This window comes from Salvelinus alpinus, chromosome 7 (genome assembly GCF_045679555.1).
Source record: "Salvelinus alpinus chromosome 7, SLU_Salpinus.1, whole genome shotgun sequence".
Taxonomy (NCBI): Eukaryota; Metazoa; Chordata; class Actinopteri; order Salmoniformes; family Salmonidae; genus Salvelinus; species Salvelinus alpinus.
The window spans coordinates 61,249,926-61,270,597 of NC_092092.1; the positions used below are offsets into that span (position 1 = coordinate 61,249,926).

The 20,672-nt window shown below is 44.7% G+C and overlaps 2 protein-coding genes across 7 annotated transcripts; both read right to left on the minus strand.

Annotated features, from left to right (window-relative positions):
* Positions 1–4,723: 4,723 nt before the first annotated feature.
* On the minus strand, positions 4,724–9,931 carry LOC139581407 (zinc finger protein 500-like). Of its 2 annotated transcripts, none has more exons than XM_071411144.1 (6): positions 9,553–9,931; positions 8,863–9,301; positions 8,635–8,759; positions 8,310–8,430; positions 6,998–7,778; positions 4,724–5,077 (listed from the first exon to the last, which is right to left on the minus strand). In XM_071411144.1, exons 2-6 carry the CDS (start codon positions 9,164–9,166, stop codon positions 4,966–4,968), a joined length of 1,443 nt encoding a protein of 480 aa, XP_071267245.1. In that variant the 5' UTR covers positions 9,167–9,301; positions 9,553–9,931; the 3' UTR covers positions 4,724–4,965. The 2 variants fall into 2 exon arrangements, with proteins under 2 accessions (XP_071267245.1, XP_071267244.1); XM_071411143.1 differs by having other exon boundaries at positions 8,310–8,454; positions 9,553–9,922.
* Positions 9,932–14,294: 4,363 nt separating this feature from the next.
* Positions 14,295–20,032, minus strand: LOC139581406 (zinc finger protein 25-like). 5 transcript variants are annotated; one of them, XM_071411137.1, is made up of 5 exons: positions 19,697–19,929; positions 18,734–19,086; positions 18,442–18,581; positions 16,345–16,405; positions 14,295–16,247 (listed from the first exon to the last, which is right to left on the minus strand). In XM_071411137.1, the coding sequence occupies exons 2-5, from the start codon at positions 19,023–19,025 to the stop codon at positions 14,845–14,847; spliced, it is 1,896 nt and encodes a 631-aa protein (XP_071267238.1). In that variant the 5' UTR covers positions 19,026–19,086; positions 19,697–19,929; the 3' UTR covers positions 14,295–14,844. The 5 variants fall into 5 exon arrangements, with proteins under 5 accessions (XP_071267238.1, XP_071267241.1, XP_071267243.1 ...); XM_071411140.1 differs by lacking the exon at positions 19,697–19,929 and adding an exon at positions 19,932–20,032 and having other exon boundaries at positions 14,711–16,247; XM_071411142.1 differs by having other exon boundaries at positions 14,711–16,247; positions 16,345–16,402; positions 19,804–19,925.
* Between the last annotated feature and the right edge of the window lie 640 nt (positions 20,033–20,672).

Genomic DNA, 20,672 nt, shown 5'->3' on the forward strand with positions numbered 1-20,672 from the left:
ATATTTTATTACTTATTTTTTGGGGGGTCATTTTACTGCTAAGGGGGGGGGGGGGGGCTGATGGAAGGGAATTTTTGGGCAGGGAAGAGGCAGGAGAATAGTTTTTTGGAGAATTGAACAAGTAGCCTGAGGCAGGAAGACACCAAGTGTAACAACATATATAAAAACAGTTATAGTTGGATCAGAAATGGAGATGGGTAACTGGGTACATCCTCATAATACAGTACAGTACAAGAACTGCATAATACAGTACAGTACAAGAACTGCATAATACAGTACAAGACCATTCCCACATACTGAAGTTCATTTATGACGAAAACCACGCCATTTACTGTAGGTCATGAAAACGTCTGACAATATTTAGGTGACAGCCACGGCATGTGCCTGCATAACTGTTCATTTGTTTCCTTTCCCTGGGGGCAAAGCTGCTTATGTTTTCAGGGGCTGAAAGGGGATTACATACACCACACCAAAATATACACACCAAAAAATACACTGTGTACAAAACATTGAATAAGCAGTAATATAACTTATTGGTGAATTGTGAAGAGACATTGTATACACAGTGTACAAAACATTAAGGACACCTGCTCTTTCCATGACAGACTGACCAGGTGAAAGCTATGATCCCTTATTGATGTTACTTGTTAAATCCACTTCAATCAGTGTAGATGAAGGGAAGGAGACAGGTTAGAGAATGATTTTTAAGCCTTGAGACAATTGAGACATGGATTGTGTATGTGTGAATGGTCAAGACAAAATATTTAAGCGCCTTTGAACAGGGTATGGTAGTATATGCCAGGCGCACCGGCTTGAGTGTGTCAAGAACTGCAATGCTGCTGGCTTTTTCACGCTCAACAGTTAACCGTGTGTATCAAGGATGGCCCACCACCCAAAGGACATCCAGTCAACTGCGGGAAGCATTGGAGTCAACATGGGCCAGCATCTCTGTGGAACGCATTTGACACCTTGTAGTTCATGCCCGATGAATTGAGGCTGTTCTGAGGACAAAAGGGGGTGCAACTCAATATTAGGAAGGTGTTCCCAATGTTTTCTACACTCGATGTATATACATACCAAAATATATCAACAGAAAACACAGCAAAGCCTTGAACACTCCTATACGCACAGAGCAAAGCTATAACACCACTCTCTCTAGCCCCCACACAGTGAATGCACACACAGCGATTCCTCTCCCTCTGTGCTCTCTGTGAGGGCTGAGAGGTGTTATAACACTAAAGCCCTGGGTCTGAGGTCTGTAATGGAACAGTTAAACCCCACAGACCTTGGGGGAGGGGAGAGGTCAGAGAATGTAATGTTTCAATTAACAAATCATGGCCTCAGTAGCATGGGGAATCGACCCACCCAGAAAGCTACTCCGTACTCAGGTGGGTGTGTGTATGTGTGTGTGAGTGAGAGAAATAGAGAGGGATAAAGAGATAGAAAGAAGACAAAGAGATACTAATCAAGAATACCTGTTCACAGTATACATTTTAGTCATTTGCAGACACTTATCCAGAGCGACTTACAAATTAGCGCATTAATCTTAAGATAGCTAGGTGGGACAACCACATATCACAGTAAGTACATTTTTCTTTCAATCAGAAAAGTCAAAGCTAGTAAGGGGGGAAAAGTCAAGTGCGCGTGTTAGCTCACGAATGGCATGGGGCATGGGTGGGGGGTGGGGGGGGGGCGGTGCTGTGGGACATGCATACGTAGCAGCAAGAGGAACAGCCCCTCACTACCTTCAGGCTACGCTCAAACCCTACACCCCAACCCAAGCACTCCGTTCTGAAACCTCTGGTCTCTTGGTCCTCCCACCCCTACGGGAGGGCAGCTCCTGTTCAGCCCAGTCCAAACACTTCTCTGTCCTGGTACCCCAATGGTGGAACCATCTTGCCCGTAAGCTAGGACAGCAGAGTCCCTGGCGGTATTCCAAAAACATCTGAAACCCTACCTCTTCAAAAACGATGTTAAATAATCCCACAGCAACCCCCCCCTTGCACCCCCTTCTCAACCCAAACCACCCGCTTACTAGCAGTGACTTTGCTGATAGCTTCTTTGAGGAAAAATGTACCTACTATGACTGTGATATGTGGTTGTCCCACCTAACTATCTTAAGATAAACGCACTAAGTTTCTCTGGATAATGACTAAAATGTAGTGGAATGTGCAGAGGAGCGAAGTGAAATTGGAGAACTTGGGAGGGTTGAACACCAGCGGGCTGCAGCGTTCCGGATAATTTGCTGGCTTTTATGGCACAAGCTGGGAGCCCAGCCAACAGAGAGTTGCAGTTGTTCAGACGGGAGAGGACAAGTGCCTGGATTAGGACCTGCGCTGCTTCCTGTGTGAGGTAGGGTTGTACTCTACGGATGTTGTAGAGCATCAACCTGCAGGAGCGAGTCACTGCTTTGATGTTTGCAGAGATTGACAAGGTGATGTCAAGGGTCAAGCCAAGGTTCTTCGCACTCTGGGAGGGGAACACAGTGGAGTTGTCAACTGTGATGGTGAGGTCTTGGAGCAGGCAGGCCTTCCCCTGGAGGAAGAGCAACTCTGTCTTGTCGAGGTTGAGCTTGAGGTGGTGGGCCAACGCCCAAGCTGAGATATCTGCCAGGCACGCAGAAATGTGTGTGCAGAGACTGAGACGCCCAGCCCTGAGAGGGTGGAGAGGAACTGATGGTTCACGGTGTCAAAGACAGCGGATAGATCTAGGAGGATGAAACAGAGGAGAGTCAGCTTTGGGGGTGCTGAGAGCTTCCGTGACACAGAGAAGAGCAGTCTCGGTTGAGTGACCCATCTTGAAGCCTGACTGGTTAGAGTCAAGAAGATCATTCTGAGATAGTAAGAGAGTTGGTCAGAGAAAGCATGATCAAGTGTTTTGGAGAGAAAAGAAAGGGATTTGTTTGTTTTGACGTCAGAGTAGTCAAGTGTTCATTTCTCGAGGAGGGGAGTGACTCGGACCATTTTGTAGTCAGAGGGGACGCAGCCAGTGGTCAGGGAGTCGGGAGGCCAGACCTCACTAGTTGCAGGATTTAATCTGGAGAGAGAGGGGAGAAAGAGGCCAAAGCGTAGGGTAGTTCTGTGTGAGAGACCAGTGAACTCAATAGGCTGAGTCAATGAGGAGCGGATGTCCTCCACCTTTTCAAAGTGGTTGACAGAGTCGTGCACAGAGAGGGAGGAGGGAGGAGAAGGTGGGAAATCGTTTCCTAGGGTTAGAGGCAGAAGCTTGAAATGTTAAGTGATAGAAGTTGCTTCAGCAGTGGATACAGAGGAAGAGAAGGAGGGAGTGAAAGGATGATAACTTCCGGAGGACCTTTCCTCCATTTCCGCAGCCTCATTCTGTCAGCTCGCAGAGAGACACAGTCAGGGAGCAGGAGGGGAGGGCCGAGAGGTAAGGGGACAGTGCAAGTCATAGGACGCGGAAAGGGAGGAGAGTAGGGTCGAAGAGGCAAAATCAGGAGACAGAAGGGAGAAGGATTTACCAGAAGGGAGAGATGATAGGATAGAAGAGGAGAGAGTAGAGGAAGAGAGCGAGAGCGAAGATTGCGATGGCGCATGACCATCTGGGTAGGGGCTGGGTGGTTAGGGTTGGAGGAAAGGGAGACAGAAAAAATAAACTAAGTAGTGATCAGAGACCTGGAGGGGGGCTGCAGTGAGCTTAGTAGGAAAACAGCCTCTAGTAATGATGAGGTCAAGCATATTGCCTGCCTTGTGTGTGGGAGGGGACTGGGAAAGGGTGAAGTCACAAGAGGCAAGGAGGGAGGGGAAAGAGAGAGTTGGAAAGAAATCAAGAGCAGCGAGCCATCGTCAGGAAATTAGCCTATCAAGGTGTCAAGCTCATTGAGGAACTCTAAGGACACCTGGTGGGCGATGGATGTCAAAAATCCTAAACTTGAGTGGACAAGTGACAGTAGGGAATTCAAATGAGACAGGTGAGAGAGGGAGAAAGGAGAAAATCTCCAGTTAGGAGAAATTGGTAGCCCTATGCCACCACAATGACCAGATGCTCTCAGACTATGAGAGAAAACGTAGTCAGATGAAGTGAGGGCAGCTGGAGAAGCAGTGTTCTCTGGGGTGGGGTGATCAATGTCTCTATCAGGACAACAAAGTCAAGGGACTGAAGGGATGAACTCAGCGTTCTTGATCGCAAATTGGCAGTTCGAAACGCTGCCAGAGACCAGGAATTCCACATGGGCTGTGAGCGCAGGGTAAATTAGAAGGGTTGCAGCCAAGGGGTGGGGAGGCTCTGTAAAGCCTACTGGGAGAGGAGTGAACAGGTATAGAAAACACACACATAGTTGCCAAAGCTACAGAAAAGCTAAATTTGATCTGAAAATTACTAGGTAAGATACTCAAGTGAGAGTGTGGTGTGGCGCCTTCCTCGAACAGGTCGGCAGAACAGCCTGACACAACCTGAGGGAACAGGGGAAAGGGACTTCTCTCTGTAAAAAGCAGAGAATGTGACTTGCAAAGCCAACAGCAGGCCAATAATGCTCCACACACACTAGACGTAAAACGTGCCGACGTCTTCAACCAGCCTACTATACTTTAAGTGCATGTCTTCTATACATTATAATGGAGAACACAGCAGTAAGACTGCTCTCTGGTGGCAATTAATGGTACTGCACTTACCCCCCAAAAAGTACAGTACCTTCTAAAATCTTGTTCCTGCTTTTCCTTACCTTATGGACCAAAGAAAGCATATTCAGAAATAAGATACTGTATCATCATTGTAAGACCGACCATGAATACACCTGGTTTTATTTCGGTTAATTACTTTATATGAACACTACACATGGAGGATGACTAACGACACAAAATAGGGAATGTTATGCTAATCGTATCATAGATAATCAATCAGTTTGCACGTTTGTCACCTTTGCTAACATACACAACCATGTAGAGTAAAGGGTAAAAGCACCGTCTCAGTATAAAAACACTACTAACAATATAACAACCTTTTAAATTATGCAACACTTAGAAATGCCTTCTCTTCCTCCCGTAGGGAGCGCTGCTTTCCTTTCTCGCTCTCACCATTTCCTGTCTTCATCATTGTCTCTTGACAGGTGGAGTCATTCCTATGGGACATTAGTTTAAAATGCAGACAGAGGTGCAGGTAGGCCTAATTCACATAAGACAAAATGCTAAATACAGTGCATTCGGAAAGTATTCTGATCCCTTTCCTTTTCCCAACATTTTGTTACGTTACAGCCTTATTCTGAAATGGATTAAATTCATTGTTTTCCTCATCAATCTACACACAATACCCCATAATGACAAAAGCAAAAACAGGTTTTTAGAAAAACAAATAGCTTATTTACATAAGTATTCAGACCCTTTGCAATGAGACTCGAAATTGCGCTCAGGTGCATCCTGTTTCCATTGATCATCCTTGAGATGTTTCTACAACTTCTATATAAGGTCCCACAGTTGACAGTGCATGTCAGAGCAAAAACCAAGCCATGAGGTTGAAGTAATTGTCCGTAGAGCTCCAAGACAGGATTGTGTCAAGGCAGAGATCTGGGGAGGAAGGGTACCAAAAAATGTCTTCTGCATTGAAGGTCCCCAAGAACATAGTGGCCTCCATCATTTTTAAATGTAAAAATTATGGAACCACCAACACTCTTACTAGAGCTGGCCACCTGGCCAAACTGAGCAAGAACCCGATGGTCACTCTGACAGAGCTCCAGCGTTCCTTTGTGGAGATGGTTGTCCTTCTGGAAGGTTCTCCCATCTCTGCAACACTCCACCAATCAGGCCTTTATGGTAGAGTGGCCAGACAGAAGCCACTCCTGAGTAAAAAAGGCACATGACAGCTTGTTGGGAGTTTGCCAAAAGGCACCTAAAGGACTCTCAGACCATGATAAACAAGATTCTTTGTTTTGCTAAAACCAAGAATGAACTTTTTGGCCAGAATGCCAAGCATCACGTCTGAAGGAAACCTTGCACCATCCCTACAGTGAAGCATGGTGGTGGCAGCATCATGCTGTGGGGATCTTTTTCAGTGGCAGGGACTGGGAGACTAGTCAGGATCAAGGGAAAGATGAATGGAGCAAAGTACAGAGAGATGCTTGATGAAAACCTGCTCCAAAGCGCTCAAGACCTCAGACTGGGATGAAGGTTCACCTTCCAACAGGACAACGACCCTAAGCACACAGCCAAGACAATGCAGGAGTGGCTTTGGGACGAGTCTCTGAATGTCCTAGCCAGAGCTCAGACTTCAACCCAATCAAACATCTCGAGACGCTCCCCATCCAACCTGACAGAGCTTGAGAGAATCTACAAAGAATTGGAAAAACTCTCCAAATACTGGTGTGTCAAGCTTGTAGCGTCATACCCAATAAGACCCGAAGCTGTAATCACTGCCAAAGGTGCTTAAACATTGTAATGAGTAAAGGGTCTGCATCCCACTGCTGGCTTGCTTCTGAAGCTAAGCGGCGTTGGTCCTGGTCGGTGCCTAGATGGGAGACCAGATGCTGCTGGAAGTGGTGTTGGAGGGACAGTAGGAGGCACTCTTTCCTTTGGTCTAAAACAATATCCCAATTCCCCAGGGCAGTGATTGGGGACATTGCCCTGTGTAAGGTGTCGTCTTTCGGATGGGATGTTGCACTTATCGTAAGAGTAGTGGTGTTAACCCCGGTGTCCTGGCTAAATTCCCAATCTGGCCCTCATACCATCAGTCACCTAATCATCCCCAGCTTACAATTGACTCATTCATCCCCCCTCCTCTACCCTGTAACTATTCCCCAGGTTTATTTTTTATACATTTGCAAAATATTCTAAAAACCTGTTTTTGCTTATTCATTATGGGGTATTAAGTGTAGATTGAGAAAAATAACAATTTAATCAATTTTAGAATAAGGCTATAACGTAATAAAATGTGGAAAAAGTCAAGGGGTCTGAATACTTTCCAAATGCACTGTAAGAACACTCATTTTCCATTTTAAAATGTTTTCTCCCATTAGCTCCTACTGAATGTGACCCTGTTGACCATTTACCCAGTAGAGGGGAGAGCGTTGCCATCCTGGTCATACTCATCCTCATGGTATGGCAGGCCCTGGTGTACCCTCTGGTAGTGCACCCTCAGGTTGCCCCTGTGGGCGAACCTCTTGCCACACTCCTGGCAGACGAAGGGTCTCTTCCCCAGGTGGACGTCTCTCTGGTGGGCCCGGAGGTTCCCGCTGCGGGCAAAACGCTTTCCACACTGGGTGCAGCCAAACGGCCTTTCCCCTGTGTGGACACGGGTGTGCACCGTGAGCTCTGACGGAGTCAGGAAGCTCTTGTCGCATACCAAGCAGGGGTACATCCTCACCCCTGTGTGGCGCAGCAGGTGTCTGCGCTGGTGGGACGGGTAGCTGAAGCTCTTGCCGCAGTACGGGCAAGTGTAGGGTCTCGCCCCGCCCAGTGTGTGTGCGTGACCTTGTGCGTGTTTCTGAGCGTGTGCATTGGGGTGTGGTCTGACTGGATCCTTGGCAGCCAATGACCAGCGGTTCTGATGAACTAGGCCCCTCCCTCTGTCGTCTCTTGGTCTCAGGCCTCTCTGGGATTGGTTGGTTTGGTCCTGTGACTGTCGGGGCTCTCTCTGCTCTAGTACCTGGTCTGGGCTCTGGTCCAGGAAGCTTGGATCCTGAAGCTCTAGAGGAACCCCACTGGCCCAGGGGTCAAGCCCAGGAGACCTGTGGTCGGGTCTGGGAGAGAAATGTCCAACCCGGGGGCCATGGAAGAAGGAGGTGGAGCTCTGGCTCTGAAGAGGTCTGGGGTCTCCCTCCCAATGGGATACTACCAAGAGATAGGAACAACATCATGAAGGGGGCTCAATACACTCATTCCAACAATTCCACAAGTATAAAATACAATACAGTATGAAAAGACAAGGTTTATTTGCTCTAAAATCGCAGCGTCTAGTTGCGATAGTTGTTGGCCAAAATGCTTGATTTTGCGTGCGGCAATTCTGACATTTTGGATGGCAATTTGCAATGATTTTGTCACGAAAATTCGCTGACGGGGGGAAAAGTTTGTTGACGGTTTGATTGAACTATTGTATGCAGTAAAAGTGCGGTGACTGGTTAAGATTGAAAGCCCTCTTTTTGTACTGAGGTGATTGGACAGTTTTATGTGGTAATGTAAATATTGATTTGGACTGTTTTATGCAATAATAGTGTGGTGATTGGAAAATTTGCAAGCCCTAGCATAATATGCAAGGAATTGTTGATTCACCCAAAAAAATAATCTATCGTAGAATCGCTAAATCCTGGAAGGACTGTAAAACACAACTTGTAGATTGATTGGTTAAGGATTACACTTCCTTACACTTTGCCTTGGTCCCTGTTGTGTCAGACAAGGGTTCTCCCAGCCTCTGACCCCCAGCAGAAGAGCTCCTCCCTGGCCCTTGGCCCTCCCCCTCCACAGGGGCAGGGTGGGACTCCTCGAACTGTGGAAGAGGGCAATGTTTAAGCTGAAGGGAAAGAATAAAACATTAATGTGGGGGCCAGCGGCACAGCTGTGTTAACAGCCTTTGAATAAATGAACCATTGAAAACTCAAAGCAGCATGACTATCTTTGTGACATAGAATAAAATGGTAATTAAATAGAGAAAGACAGACATTCTTATTGTGTTAGAGAATGACTGACTGACCTCTTCTTTGATGGAGGACCCCTCCAGCTCAGTCCTCTCCTTTTTCATCCTGTGGGACTTCTTACACCCGCTGTCCTGGACCAGTGGGGGGGTCTCAGAGGCCGCATCCGAATCCCAGCTTGAACCTGAACAAACGGTGCAGGACAGACAACCAGACAGTAGTTTAGGGGTGTTTTCAACCAAAATGTTCCTAAGATCATTTTCAGATGAGACATCTGGTTTTCTTACCAGCCCTTGGTTCAGACTGCTGCCTAGGGCTGCCATCTCCTCCTGTTTTTCTCACTGGTCCTTCTACCACATCCAGTAGGCCCTCTCCTTCTTCTTCCTCTCCTTCCTTCTTCAGCCTCCTCTCTGCCCGCTCCAGCCTCCCCCTCAGGCCTGTGATCTCCTCTCCTCTCTGTGTAAGCTCCTCCTGCTGCTCACACAGACTGCTCTCAAAGATTTTGGCGATCTCACACACCGCTGCCGCCAGCAGGGAGTCCATGACGGTGGCCAGCTGGGCATGAAACGTGTTCCTTACAGACTCCAGCATTGTGGCTATGTTGGTGTCCTTACCCCCTGCTCTGGGGGCAACAGGGGTAGATAGGGTGGAGGTTTACACCGAGTCCCAAGGAGAGGAGCACTTCTTTGCTGTCAATCAGGTGGGGTGGTGAAGAGGAGGATGTCACTATGGTAGAAGATGATACAGTAATTTATAAAGATGTGACCCTCTATCTGACATACAGCAATGTTGAAGTCAACCTGGCTACATCCGTCTCCTCTCCAGTCCACCAGTTATCTGGATCTGAGCCAGTCTGTGAAGCATAACTAGCTACAAAGCCAAGTAGCCAACACCACACCCTTCCAGAATCACTGCTCGTTAGCTGGCTAAACCACTAATATCCAGTCTACATGCTGTTAATAACAGATGAGACTTACCTTAAAACAAACACTGAAGACTGTGAAGAGTGCAGCCAGGCAAATCAAGATAGCTAGACAGCTAAACAAGGGTAGCTCTGGATGGCAGACTCAGTTAACGTTATCTAGCTAGCTGGTTAACAAAGACGCAAGAAACCTGGAAGAGCAGTTACTGTATGTAGCTACAGTACTTGCTTTATTGGTCGAGTCATTTGGAATTCGAGTAGACAACTCAAACTCTCAGATTTATGGATTTTTCAATTGACTAAAATGGCTAGCGAAATCTATGGAAGCAAGCCATGTTGATTCTCAGTCTCGCGATAATGAGACGTTCTTCTCTACGGGATTTGCAATTCCCTAGCCGGAAAGATGGGAGTGACCGCAAAAGGGAAATGAGTTTGGAGATCTAAAGCTTTTTATTTTATTTTATTAACAACAAATCAATACAGGAAGTACATGTGGGAACACAAATATATAAATAATATACAAAGAACAATTGGGCTAGGGGGTACAATATCACATTACACAAGGACCTTAAGGGACAAACATACACTTATAATTCGAACAGGTTTCTTGTTAGTAGAGTATTTAATTGTCCTTAAATATAGTTACATTTATTTTTGTAAGGTAAGACAATGTGGTGTTTTGATTGTAAATTTACATTTGTGAATATGAAATTTGTCCAAAAGAATAATGAAATAAATTACATATAATTGTTTCTGCTTATTTCTATCGTAAGTAAAGAATCCAAGCAGTACATCTCTCCACAATAGTGTAAAATCTTCATAAATGCGTTCAATTATAAATCTACTGATGTCTTGCCACAGTTTCCTTACATGAATACAATGCCAAAAAAGATGCAACACCGTCTCTGGGTGGTCATTACAAAAGGTACAATTTGAGTTTATGTTTTCCTTAAACTTCTTCATTTAGTGGCTGGCAGGATATTATTTATGAACAATTTTAAAGGAAACTTCCTTAATGTTGTTAACAAGTGTGTGTGGCAACATCCAAACTTTTTTCCAACAAATATTATCAATAAATCTGTTCCAATAAGGCATGAGATAAGGTATAGATACAACATCCTGCTGAAACAAGGTTCGTATCGCTCTGTTGTTGCATGGACCAAAAGAGAAACAAATCGTTCCTACTGATGAGTTAACAGGGTCAACGGAAGGTAGGCTCTGAGGGTCAGGTCTTGACACATTCCTGAATAATAAAGCAACACCTGAGGGAATGGCATCTAAAACAATTGCAAAATCTTTAGGTGTTACAGGGACCTTGTAACGTGATAAGAATTCCTCATAACTAAGTAAAAAACCCTCTGCATTTACCAGTTGGCTCACCAATAGGATATTATTTCGGAACCAATATTCTAAAAACAAAGAAGTATTTTTATACAATATATCCCAATTATTCCATATATAATATCTGCGTGGAGAAGAAATATGCTTACAAATTAAGAACCATGACAAGAAAACCTGCCGATGAAAAGCAGAATGTTTCACTAACTCAAATCTAGGTGAGGTGCCATATTTCAATTTGACAGAGCTGTTACCATTTGTATAGAGTCTTAATATCCTTACAGAACAAATCCCCAAAGCCAAGTCTCTCAAGGGGGTGGAAGATGAACTGATGCTCTACTGTGTCAAATGCTTTATAAAAATCTAAAAGTAATATGAAGCTATCCTCAGTTATTAGGTCTGAGTAGTCAAGTATGTCTAATACTAGTCTCATATTGTTAGAAATATGTCTGTTCCTCATGATGCCAGACTGTGTTTCATCAATGATTGCATCCAGGACTTCTTTATTTATTTTTGCAAGTAGTAAGGCTAATATCTTATAGTCATTATTAAGAAGACAAATTGGACGCCAGTTATCGATGAGCAGCACTTATTTTTTAGGTTTAGGTATCAGTGTTATTAACCCCTGACTCATTGTAGGAGGGAGAACATTGTTTTTAATACACTCTAAAAAAGACTTCAAATAGGAAGGGAGCTCCTTGTTCAGAAAATCATTTGTAAAATTCTGAAGTAATTCCATTAACACCTGGAGATCTAAAGCACAGACAGAAGGGATTAACCCAGACTGGGGTTATATAATTGAAGCATCCGTTTAGAAGGTTCTCACCACATATGGTAGTGAGAGAATGTCTAGTCACGGTTAGTGGGAGAGGATGGAACTAGGTGAAACTGGGCCGACATTCTGCTATTTTTCTCATCGATTAAACATCTGATCTCAATACATTTTTCTGTTCCCAAAACTACGAACACAGTACACTAAATTTGATAGACTTGACTCTTCGCCAAAGTTTTTTTTTTTTTTTTAATTGCGTTGTTTAGGAGTGCAAGGTCGAATTAAGTTTGTGCACACACGCATATCACCGAGGAGGCGTTCCCTAACAAAAGTATGCAAATACATGCTACAACGCGCTAATAGGATCTCGCGCTTGGTCCTGCCCACTATGCTTCATTTGCTCCCATTGGAAACGACACATATTAACTATTTTGGGTTAGTTCTATCTTTATCTAAAGCCTTAAACTTCAAATCTGTTTTGTAATACTGACTGGCCAAACAGCAAGTTACAAGTGACAAATCGGGTTGGTTTGTGACAGCAGTCGGCTACGCTAGTTGTCATAGTTCATAGTAACTAAGGGTGTGTGCACAGTGGTATAGGCTGATTGGTAACCATCAGAAGTTACAGTATGCAGCAAGCTAAGGTTACAACACATGCCATGGACGTTTCCCAATTGTTTTGAATGGTCAAAATCATAGTGTAAGAACACTTCTAAAGCCTCAAAGGATAAGATTATCCAATTTCCAAAACAAGTCCTTTTTGGCTAGCCACAGCAGTCAACTAGTTAGTGGTTTAGCTTTCTGGTACATTCACTCATTTGTTTAAACATTTAGCAAGCTCGTTAGCTACCACATGTTCTTGTCAAACTGTCAACATAGTAGCTAGCAAGCAACAAGATATGCCAAATAAGTCTTAAAACCATTTGCCGGCAAATAAATCAGATTTGACATCTCAGACAAGTCACATTGCCAGGAATCATATTTGTATCTGACTTCACACCACCTACCAAGGTGGTTTGAAACGTGGCTTGAAATATCAGATTCCATGTGCTTTTGGCTGTTCAGACTGCAGGAAAATGAACAGATTCAAATTGGATATGCGAAAAAAGAAAAGAAAAACGATTTGAGTCACTTCAATGTGAACATGGCTTTTAACTGTACCTGAAGATCTAACGACTTGAAATAATTATTGCAAATGAGGAACATGTACTATTTGTTATCCTTTATTACTGGAGGTCTCTACTGCCCATGTTTGTGCAAGCACTGCAATTCATAAAAGGTCACTAATAAACTGGGTGATCCATGAAAAACCCTATTGAAGTATGCATGACCTATTGAAGAAAGTCAACCTCCAGTAAATACATTTTATTAATGTAAAAAAAACAAAAAAAAACTGATGGAGCAAAAGTACACTGCTCAAAAAAATAAAGGGAACACTTAAACAACACAATGTAACTCCAAGTCAATCACACTTCTGTGAAATCAAACTGTCCACTTAGGAAGCAACACTGATTGACAATAAATTTCACATGCTGTTGTGCAAATGGAATAGACAAAAGGTGGAAATTATAGGCAATTAGCAAGACACCCCCAATAAAGGAGTGGTTCTGCAGGTGGTGACCACAGACCACTTCTCAGTTCCTATGCTTCCTGGCTGATGTTTTGGTCACTTTTGAATGCTGGCGGTGCTTTCACTCTAGTGGTAGCATGAGACGGAGTCTACAACCCACACAAGTGGCTCAGGTAGTGCAGCATCCAGGATGGCACATCAATGCGAGCTGTGGCAAGAAGGATTGCTGTATCTGTCAGCGTAGTGTCCAGAGCATGGTGGCGCTACCAGGAGACAGGCCAGTACATCAGGAGACGTGGAGGAGGCCGTAGGAGGGCAACAACCCAGCAGCAGGACCGCTACCACCGCCTTTGTGCAAGGAGGAGCACTGCCAGAGCCCTGCAAAATGACCTCCAGCAGGCCACAAATGTGCAGAAGAGGACTGGCCACCCCTCATAGCCTGGTTCCTCTCTAGGTTTCTTCCTAGGTTTTGGCCTTTCTAGGGAGTTTTTCCGAGCCACCGTGCTTCTACACCTGCATTGCTTGCTGTTTGGGGTTTTAGGCTGGGTTTCTGTACAGCACTTCGAGATATTAGCTGATGTACGAAGGGCTATATAAAATAAACTTGATTTGATTTTGCAGGGCTCTGGCAGTGCTCCTCCTTGCACAAAGGCGGAGGTAGCGGTCCTGCTGCTGGGTTGTTGCCCTCCTCCACGTCTCCTGTTGTACTGGCCTGTCTCCTGGTAGCGCCTCCATGCTCTGGACACTACGCTGGCAGACACAGCAAACCTTCTTGCCACAGCTCGCATTGATGTGCCATCCTGGATGAGCTGCACTACCTGAGCCACTTGTGTGGGTTGTAGACTCCGTCTCATGCTACCACTAGAGTGAAAGCACCGCCAGCATTCAAAAGTGATCAAAACATCAGCCAGGAAGCATAGGAACTGAGAAGTGGTCTGTGGTCACCACCTGCAGAACCACTCCTTTATTGGGGTGTCTTGCTAATTGCCTATAATTTCCACCTTTTGTCTATTCCATTTGCACAACAGCTTGTGAAATTTATTGTCAATCAGTGTTGCTTCCTAAATGGACAGTTTGATTTCACAGAAGTGTGATTGACTTGGAGTTACATTGTGTTGTTTAAGTGTTCCCTTTATTTTTTTGAGCAGTGAATATTCCCTGGGCTTTTCTTTACAACATAGAGAATGTACAGTACAACGAACATGTTATATTTGTCATAATAACATAGAAATGATAGAGACGTGTTTACATGAAACTAAAAACATAAAACTAAAAACATGGCTCCAAGACGTTGAAATCAAAAATGCCATAAACCGGTCTGGCACTGACTTAAAAAAAATGTGATCCTGCAACCCCATATCACAGTTTGATCAGTGATACCCATATTAAGCACCATATCACAAACATTGACCACCAAATCACAAGTTTTTGCTCTTTTAGCGTCCTCTCTCAGCATCATGTAAATTCACTGGCCACCAGGGTTGGGGTCAATTCCCTTTTCACTCAGCCAGTCAATGATTACAAAAAGACTAATTGAAAATAAACAGCACTTTTCAAATCACAAATGTAACTTCAAATGGACGTAACAATCTGACTTCCTGAATGTAGTTGATCCCGGTCCTGCTGAACACTCCAACTTGACTAGGCCGAGCCATGTGTGGACAGACTCAGGCATGGACAGTTTCATAGTGGATCCTCAGGGAGTTACTGTTGTGGAAAGTCCTGTTACAGCGAGGACAGCGGGACCGCGGGTTGGGTTTCTTGAATTGGTGGACTTGTAGCAGATGTCTCTTACGTTCGGCCATGGTCTCAAATTGCTGGACACACCTGAGGCATTGGTACTTCTTCCCCGGGTGGGCGGACCTCCTGTGGCTGATCAAGATGGGGTGACAGCGGAATTTCTTGCCGCACTCTTCGCAGCTGAGCGGTTTCTCACCTGTGTGGATGCGGAAGTGTTGAACGAGGCTCATCTGTGAACTTAGCAGCTTTTTACACACTGTGCATTGAAACAGGCCGTCTGTTTCTGTCATTTGCTTCCGTTTGCTGTTTGCCTTTGCACGTCGATCGTCTTTGCTCTTTGACTTAATGGCAGGCTGCTGCTCAGCACCGTTAGCAATGGGATCCTCCACTGGTGCAGTCCAGGAGAGGTATCTGCTGCTCTCCTCACCTCCGTACACATCCGCATGGGCTTTACGCAAATGTAATATCAGGAACTGCTTTACACGGAACCTCTGCCCACACTGGTTACAAGGGTACGGTCTCTCACCTGTGTGAATGCGTTCGTGGACCTGCAGGGAACTTGCAGAAGTGTACTCCTTATGGCAAACGTGACAAGAATAAAGTTGTGGATGTGTGCTGCCTTTAGGGGAGCCATCTTTGTTGTTGGGGGAGGTAGGTTTGTCTTTGGGTGGTAGAGGTTTGGCCTTGCTGGAAGAAAGAGGTTTGTTGTTGGGGGAAGTAGGCTTTGTTCTGCTGGGGGAGAGGGATTTCACTTTGTGGTTGATAGAGTTCGACTTTTCTTTAACGTTAGAGCAAGGTTTGTTCTTTTCTGTTTTGCCGTGGCTGTTCAATGTGTGCACACGGAGTGCACTTGGATACGGAAACTTTTTGGGACACTTAGGACATTTGTATGTCCCCTTGTTATGAGACCTCATGTGCACAGAAAGGCCAAACTCTCTGTGAAAGCCCTTCCCACAGTATTTGCAGCAGAAACTCTTGTCAGTTCCACTGGTTGTTGCTTCTTCCTCTGCATTAGGTTCCATTTTTAAATGCTTTCTTCTCCTTCCTACCTTCTTTTTCACTATGTCACTCGTTTTCCCATGTGTCCCCTCTCTGTGTTTGCTTTGTAAGTCACAATCTTTTCCTTGTCTTGTGCTGTGCCTCAAGACATTCTTGTCTAATAAGACACTGCTCTGGGGTTCCGGATTTTCTTGTTTGAATGTGCACAACAGACTACCATGGGTCTTCCTCAGCCCCCGCCCCACTGAACCACAACCATACCCTGACCCGGCCGCGCTCAGTTCAGGTATGTCTTTTAACCGTCTGTTTAACAACCGCTCCGCAGCCGACCCTGGAGGAGAGAGGAGCGGAAAGAGCGGGATCAGTAATGATGTCCTGCACCAGGAGCTGAATTACAATTACGAGGGGCAAGGATGATTTACTCTTACCTTTTCGTGGAGGACTCCTGGCTAGGGCTGTCAGCAAGTGGTTATCAAAATCTTCAGCCTGCTAAAACACACTCATAATGAATATGCTCACAACCAAAAACGCCAAAGTACTACTAAAGCAGACATTTAAAGAGTGACTTTGATGATAAAAAATATAAAATCATGGAAATCCAGATGTTTTAGGCATTGTTATAGTGAAACGTCAATTTATTTAGACAGTTCGTTGCAAAAGTGATATATTTAGGTGTTTTGGTAGCAAACCTAGCTCTTTTTGCCCCTCGCAGTTCAACTCTGATGTAGAGGTGCCTTAAGAAGGTTCATCTCAAGGGACGGGTTCGGTTTGAAATGTACTCCCTTCTAGATACTCCCTTCTAGATAGCAGCATACCACCCTGCATACCACTGCTGGCTTGCTTCTGAAGCTAAGCAGGGTTGGTCCTGGTCAGTCCTTGGATGGGAGACCAGATGCTGCTGGAAGTGGTGTTGGAGGGCCAGTAGGAGGCACTCTTTCCTCTGGTCTAAACAAAAAAAAGATCCCAATGCCCCAGGGCAGTGATTGGGGACACTGCTCTGTGTAGGGTGCCGTCTTTCGGATGGGATGTTAAACGGGTGTCCTGACTCTCTGAGGTCATTAAAGATCCCATGGCACTTATCGTAAGAGTAGGGGTGTTAACCCCGGTGTCCTGGCTAAATTCCCAATCTGGCCCTCAACCATCACGGTCACCTAATAATCCCCAGTTTACAATTGGCACATTCATCCCCCTCCTCTCCCCTGTACCTATTCCCCAGGTCGTTGCTGCAAATGAGAACGTGTTCTCAGTCAACTTACCTGGTAAAATAACGGTAAAATAAAAAAAAATATGCTGGGTGGTACCACGTCATCTCAAGGGAGGGGTTCGGTATGAAATACACTCCCTTCTAGATATGCTGGGTGGTACCACGTCATCTCAAGGGAGGGGTTCGGTATGAAATACACTCCCTTCTAGATATGCTGGGTGGTACCACGTCATCTCAAGGGAGGGGTTCGGTATGAAATACACTCCCTTCTAGATATGCTGGGTGGTACCACGTCAAGGCTTGCTATAAAGGCAGGTGACAACGCACCTTATTTGGTAATGGTCTTGGTAAGTGGAGTGTGCCAATATAGTTTGCGTTATGCTTCCTTGACTAGACCTCTGACTTTACACAAAATTGAAAAGGCACATTGCCACATTTGACCAAATTCAACCTTTTTGCTTACTGTTTCATACACATCTATGAGCTTCTACGAAGAAGAAAAAAAACTTGTAGGCAAATTGGATTATACGTTTATATTCGTAGCTACATCCATCGTAACGAGAAATAGATGACAATGGTGATCATCTCAACTTGTTGTATTTTTTCCCAACTGCTATGACAGAATGGTGGCGCATTGTGAGTTTTAATCCCACATGGGGCAGATAAATATATTTTTTAAATACTTCATTTACAATATTCATCCCGTGCCCACACACTTCTAATTCTGAAAAGCATTCTTGTGAGAAGAGTCGCCCTTGTAGTCATTGTAGGTTTTCATACAATACCCAAGACCAATCTGTGAGTTAATTTGACCATTGGAAAAAGAGCTACTGTGTAAATACTGCAATGCTGGTTGGATTGAGCCCCTAATCTTAATTTTCAAGGTTATGATTGCACCTTTCTTCCCAATACAATAACGCAATAAATGTGAGGCCACATTTCATGGGGATTCAAACTTACACCGCAAGGTTGTAAGTAGATGTCAGAAACTCAGCACCTTACCACTGTGAGCTAACTGTCCAGAGCCATATTTCTGTGATGCACATAATTTTATTATCAGAGCATGCCAGTGGACATCTGGTAAATATGCTTTAATGAGAAAGTGTTTGGATCAGGTACAACTACGTTTACCCACCCCAATTCCCCCAACCTGAATGCATTTTTTGAAAATGTTCATGTGTTGGGCAAAGGCTGAAATTGGGGTTGAGAGTTACCTAATTAACAGAAGAAATGTTTTTGTTCAGCCGTGTGCTACATTTGGGTGTGCACTATGACTGTCTGTTTATTGATTCAGGTTTCCCACACCGGACCGGTCACTGACCTCTTGTTTGATGTTAGGGATGCGCCATAGAGACACACTCAGTGGTCGCAGGTCCACCCATGGCCATTCATTTTCCTTTTTGATCTTCGAGGGTGGAATTAAAGAATCTTCTGACTGAAGGGGCTCACACCAATCGGGTACTGCATAGAAACCCAAAGATAGAAATGTAATGACACAGAAAAATAAAGCTCAGCTGACACCAACTGGGAGGGGAAAAAATGCATATCATGTCTACACAGTTATCAAGACCTGAAATTGTATGTTGCTATTTGTCTACGCAATATCAAGTTACCTTCTTCTTCTATCTCAGCAATTGTCGTCACGTTAGTGACTGTTTGCCCAGAGGTGTTGGCAGCCGTACCATCCAAATCCTTTATTTTTCCACCCTCTTTCAACCTCATCTCTGCCAGCCTCAGCTTCCCGTTCAATGCTGAGATCTCCTCTACACTCTGCGTCAGCTCTGCCTGCTGCTCACTCAGACTGCCCTCAAAGATCTTGGAGATCTCACACACGGCTGCAGTGAGCAGGGAGTCCATGACGGAGGACAGCTGCAACCTGAAGGTGTTCTGCACCTTCTCCGACATCTTTAATCTCCCTGGCTCAGGTTTGTGTGACGTCCCCCAGGTTCTAGAGTTGGAAGCTCAGCTGTCAATCAAGACGAATCATGTAAACATCAGGAGGTTAAACAGGACAACAGTACAGTAGACTAACGCTGTATTCAAGATCAGGAATTTTTTGGGCATATTTGACCACATAAAAAATGTAAAGATTCTAACTTTAAACTGAAGAAAATTGTTTTCAAACTAAAGAAACGATGCTGATTAGGGAGTGATCAAAGAGGTATTGCAGAAGGTGCAGCTTTAATACGATGCTTTTGTTAACACTTTGTCATCAACATAACATTTATACCTCAAATACCTTAATTATTTAACTTTTAAAAAACGGATATATCCGGATGTATGGCGATGTAGTAACGTTACACGACCCGAGATGAAGACACTGTGGACTAGCACAAGCGAGTTTAACATGTCTTGTGTCACATAGATAACTCTATAAACGTATATACATGCACGTTATACTGTTTTTAATGTTGTCATTTGCAAAGACGTGTGCATTGCTTACAGACGAGCAAGTCCAACACAACATGCAGTGAACGTGCATTGCTAGCTAGCTGGGGGTCCGCGCGCGAAAACGTAAACATGTCAAAGACATTGATGGCAGACACATTGATGGCAGTCAGTCGGTCAGCACGAACCTGCTAAAACAGCGGTCTCTAAAACAACTGACTCCGTTGGCTTGGTCGTCGGCGTATTTTGGTGTATATCTTCAACGTATGGAGCATGCAATATAAACAATATTTACTTTTGTTAGAACTGTCCGCTGTAGTGCAAATGCTCGAATTAGCTACCACACCAACATTTTTCCGACTGGACCTCGCCTCTCGGCCAACCCTCGCGATGTTCCATATCCAATAAGATTCCGATGTGTACCTGAGCACTGGCACGAGATTCCAATAGGGTCCAGCTGCGACGTCATCTCTCAGAGCAGTCATCCCTCAGGGTCTCTTCTTCTTCGATGAGGTTTAACGGCGGTTGGCATCCAATAAATGTTGCATTACCGCCACCTACTAGACTGGAGTACAACCCCCTATACTTTGCTTGAACAAAATAAACAAATACCCAACCATCTAACACTACACTCACAAAAAATTTAAATAAATAACACCACCCTACTCCACTATTTAAATGTATTTAGTCCTACCTCGGGCCAACAACCTGAAAGGATGGGACACCGCCACTTAGCACACACTGTAACTCTTCTGATGTCAAGTCTCGCACATCCAAATACTTCTCTGCAGCTGCCACCACAACCTCAATTGTCTGCGACTTACGTTCCATCCCTGCAGTACAGTTGATAACCATTGCTATAAATTCTAAAAATCCAATCTTACTGAAACATATATCACTTGTACTGGTACATATCTACAACTCACACCACTTCTCTCAGGATCTCTCCCCCTTGACCCATTTTCCTCTACTTCCTTCACTGCCTCAGCATACAACTATTTCTGCACTACTCTAACCCTGGAAACCTCAACCTGCTTCTCTTGCGCTGAACATGTCTGATGCCAAGCCCCGTGGGCACCCCTGCAATTAACCTCCCTCCTACACACTGCTGCCACATGCCCATAAGCTTGACACCTGTAACAATGTAATGTATTCGGCACAAAT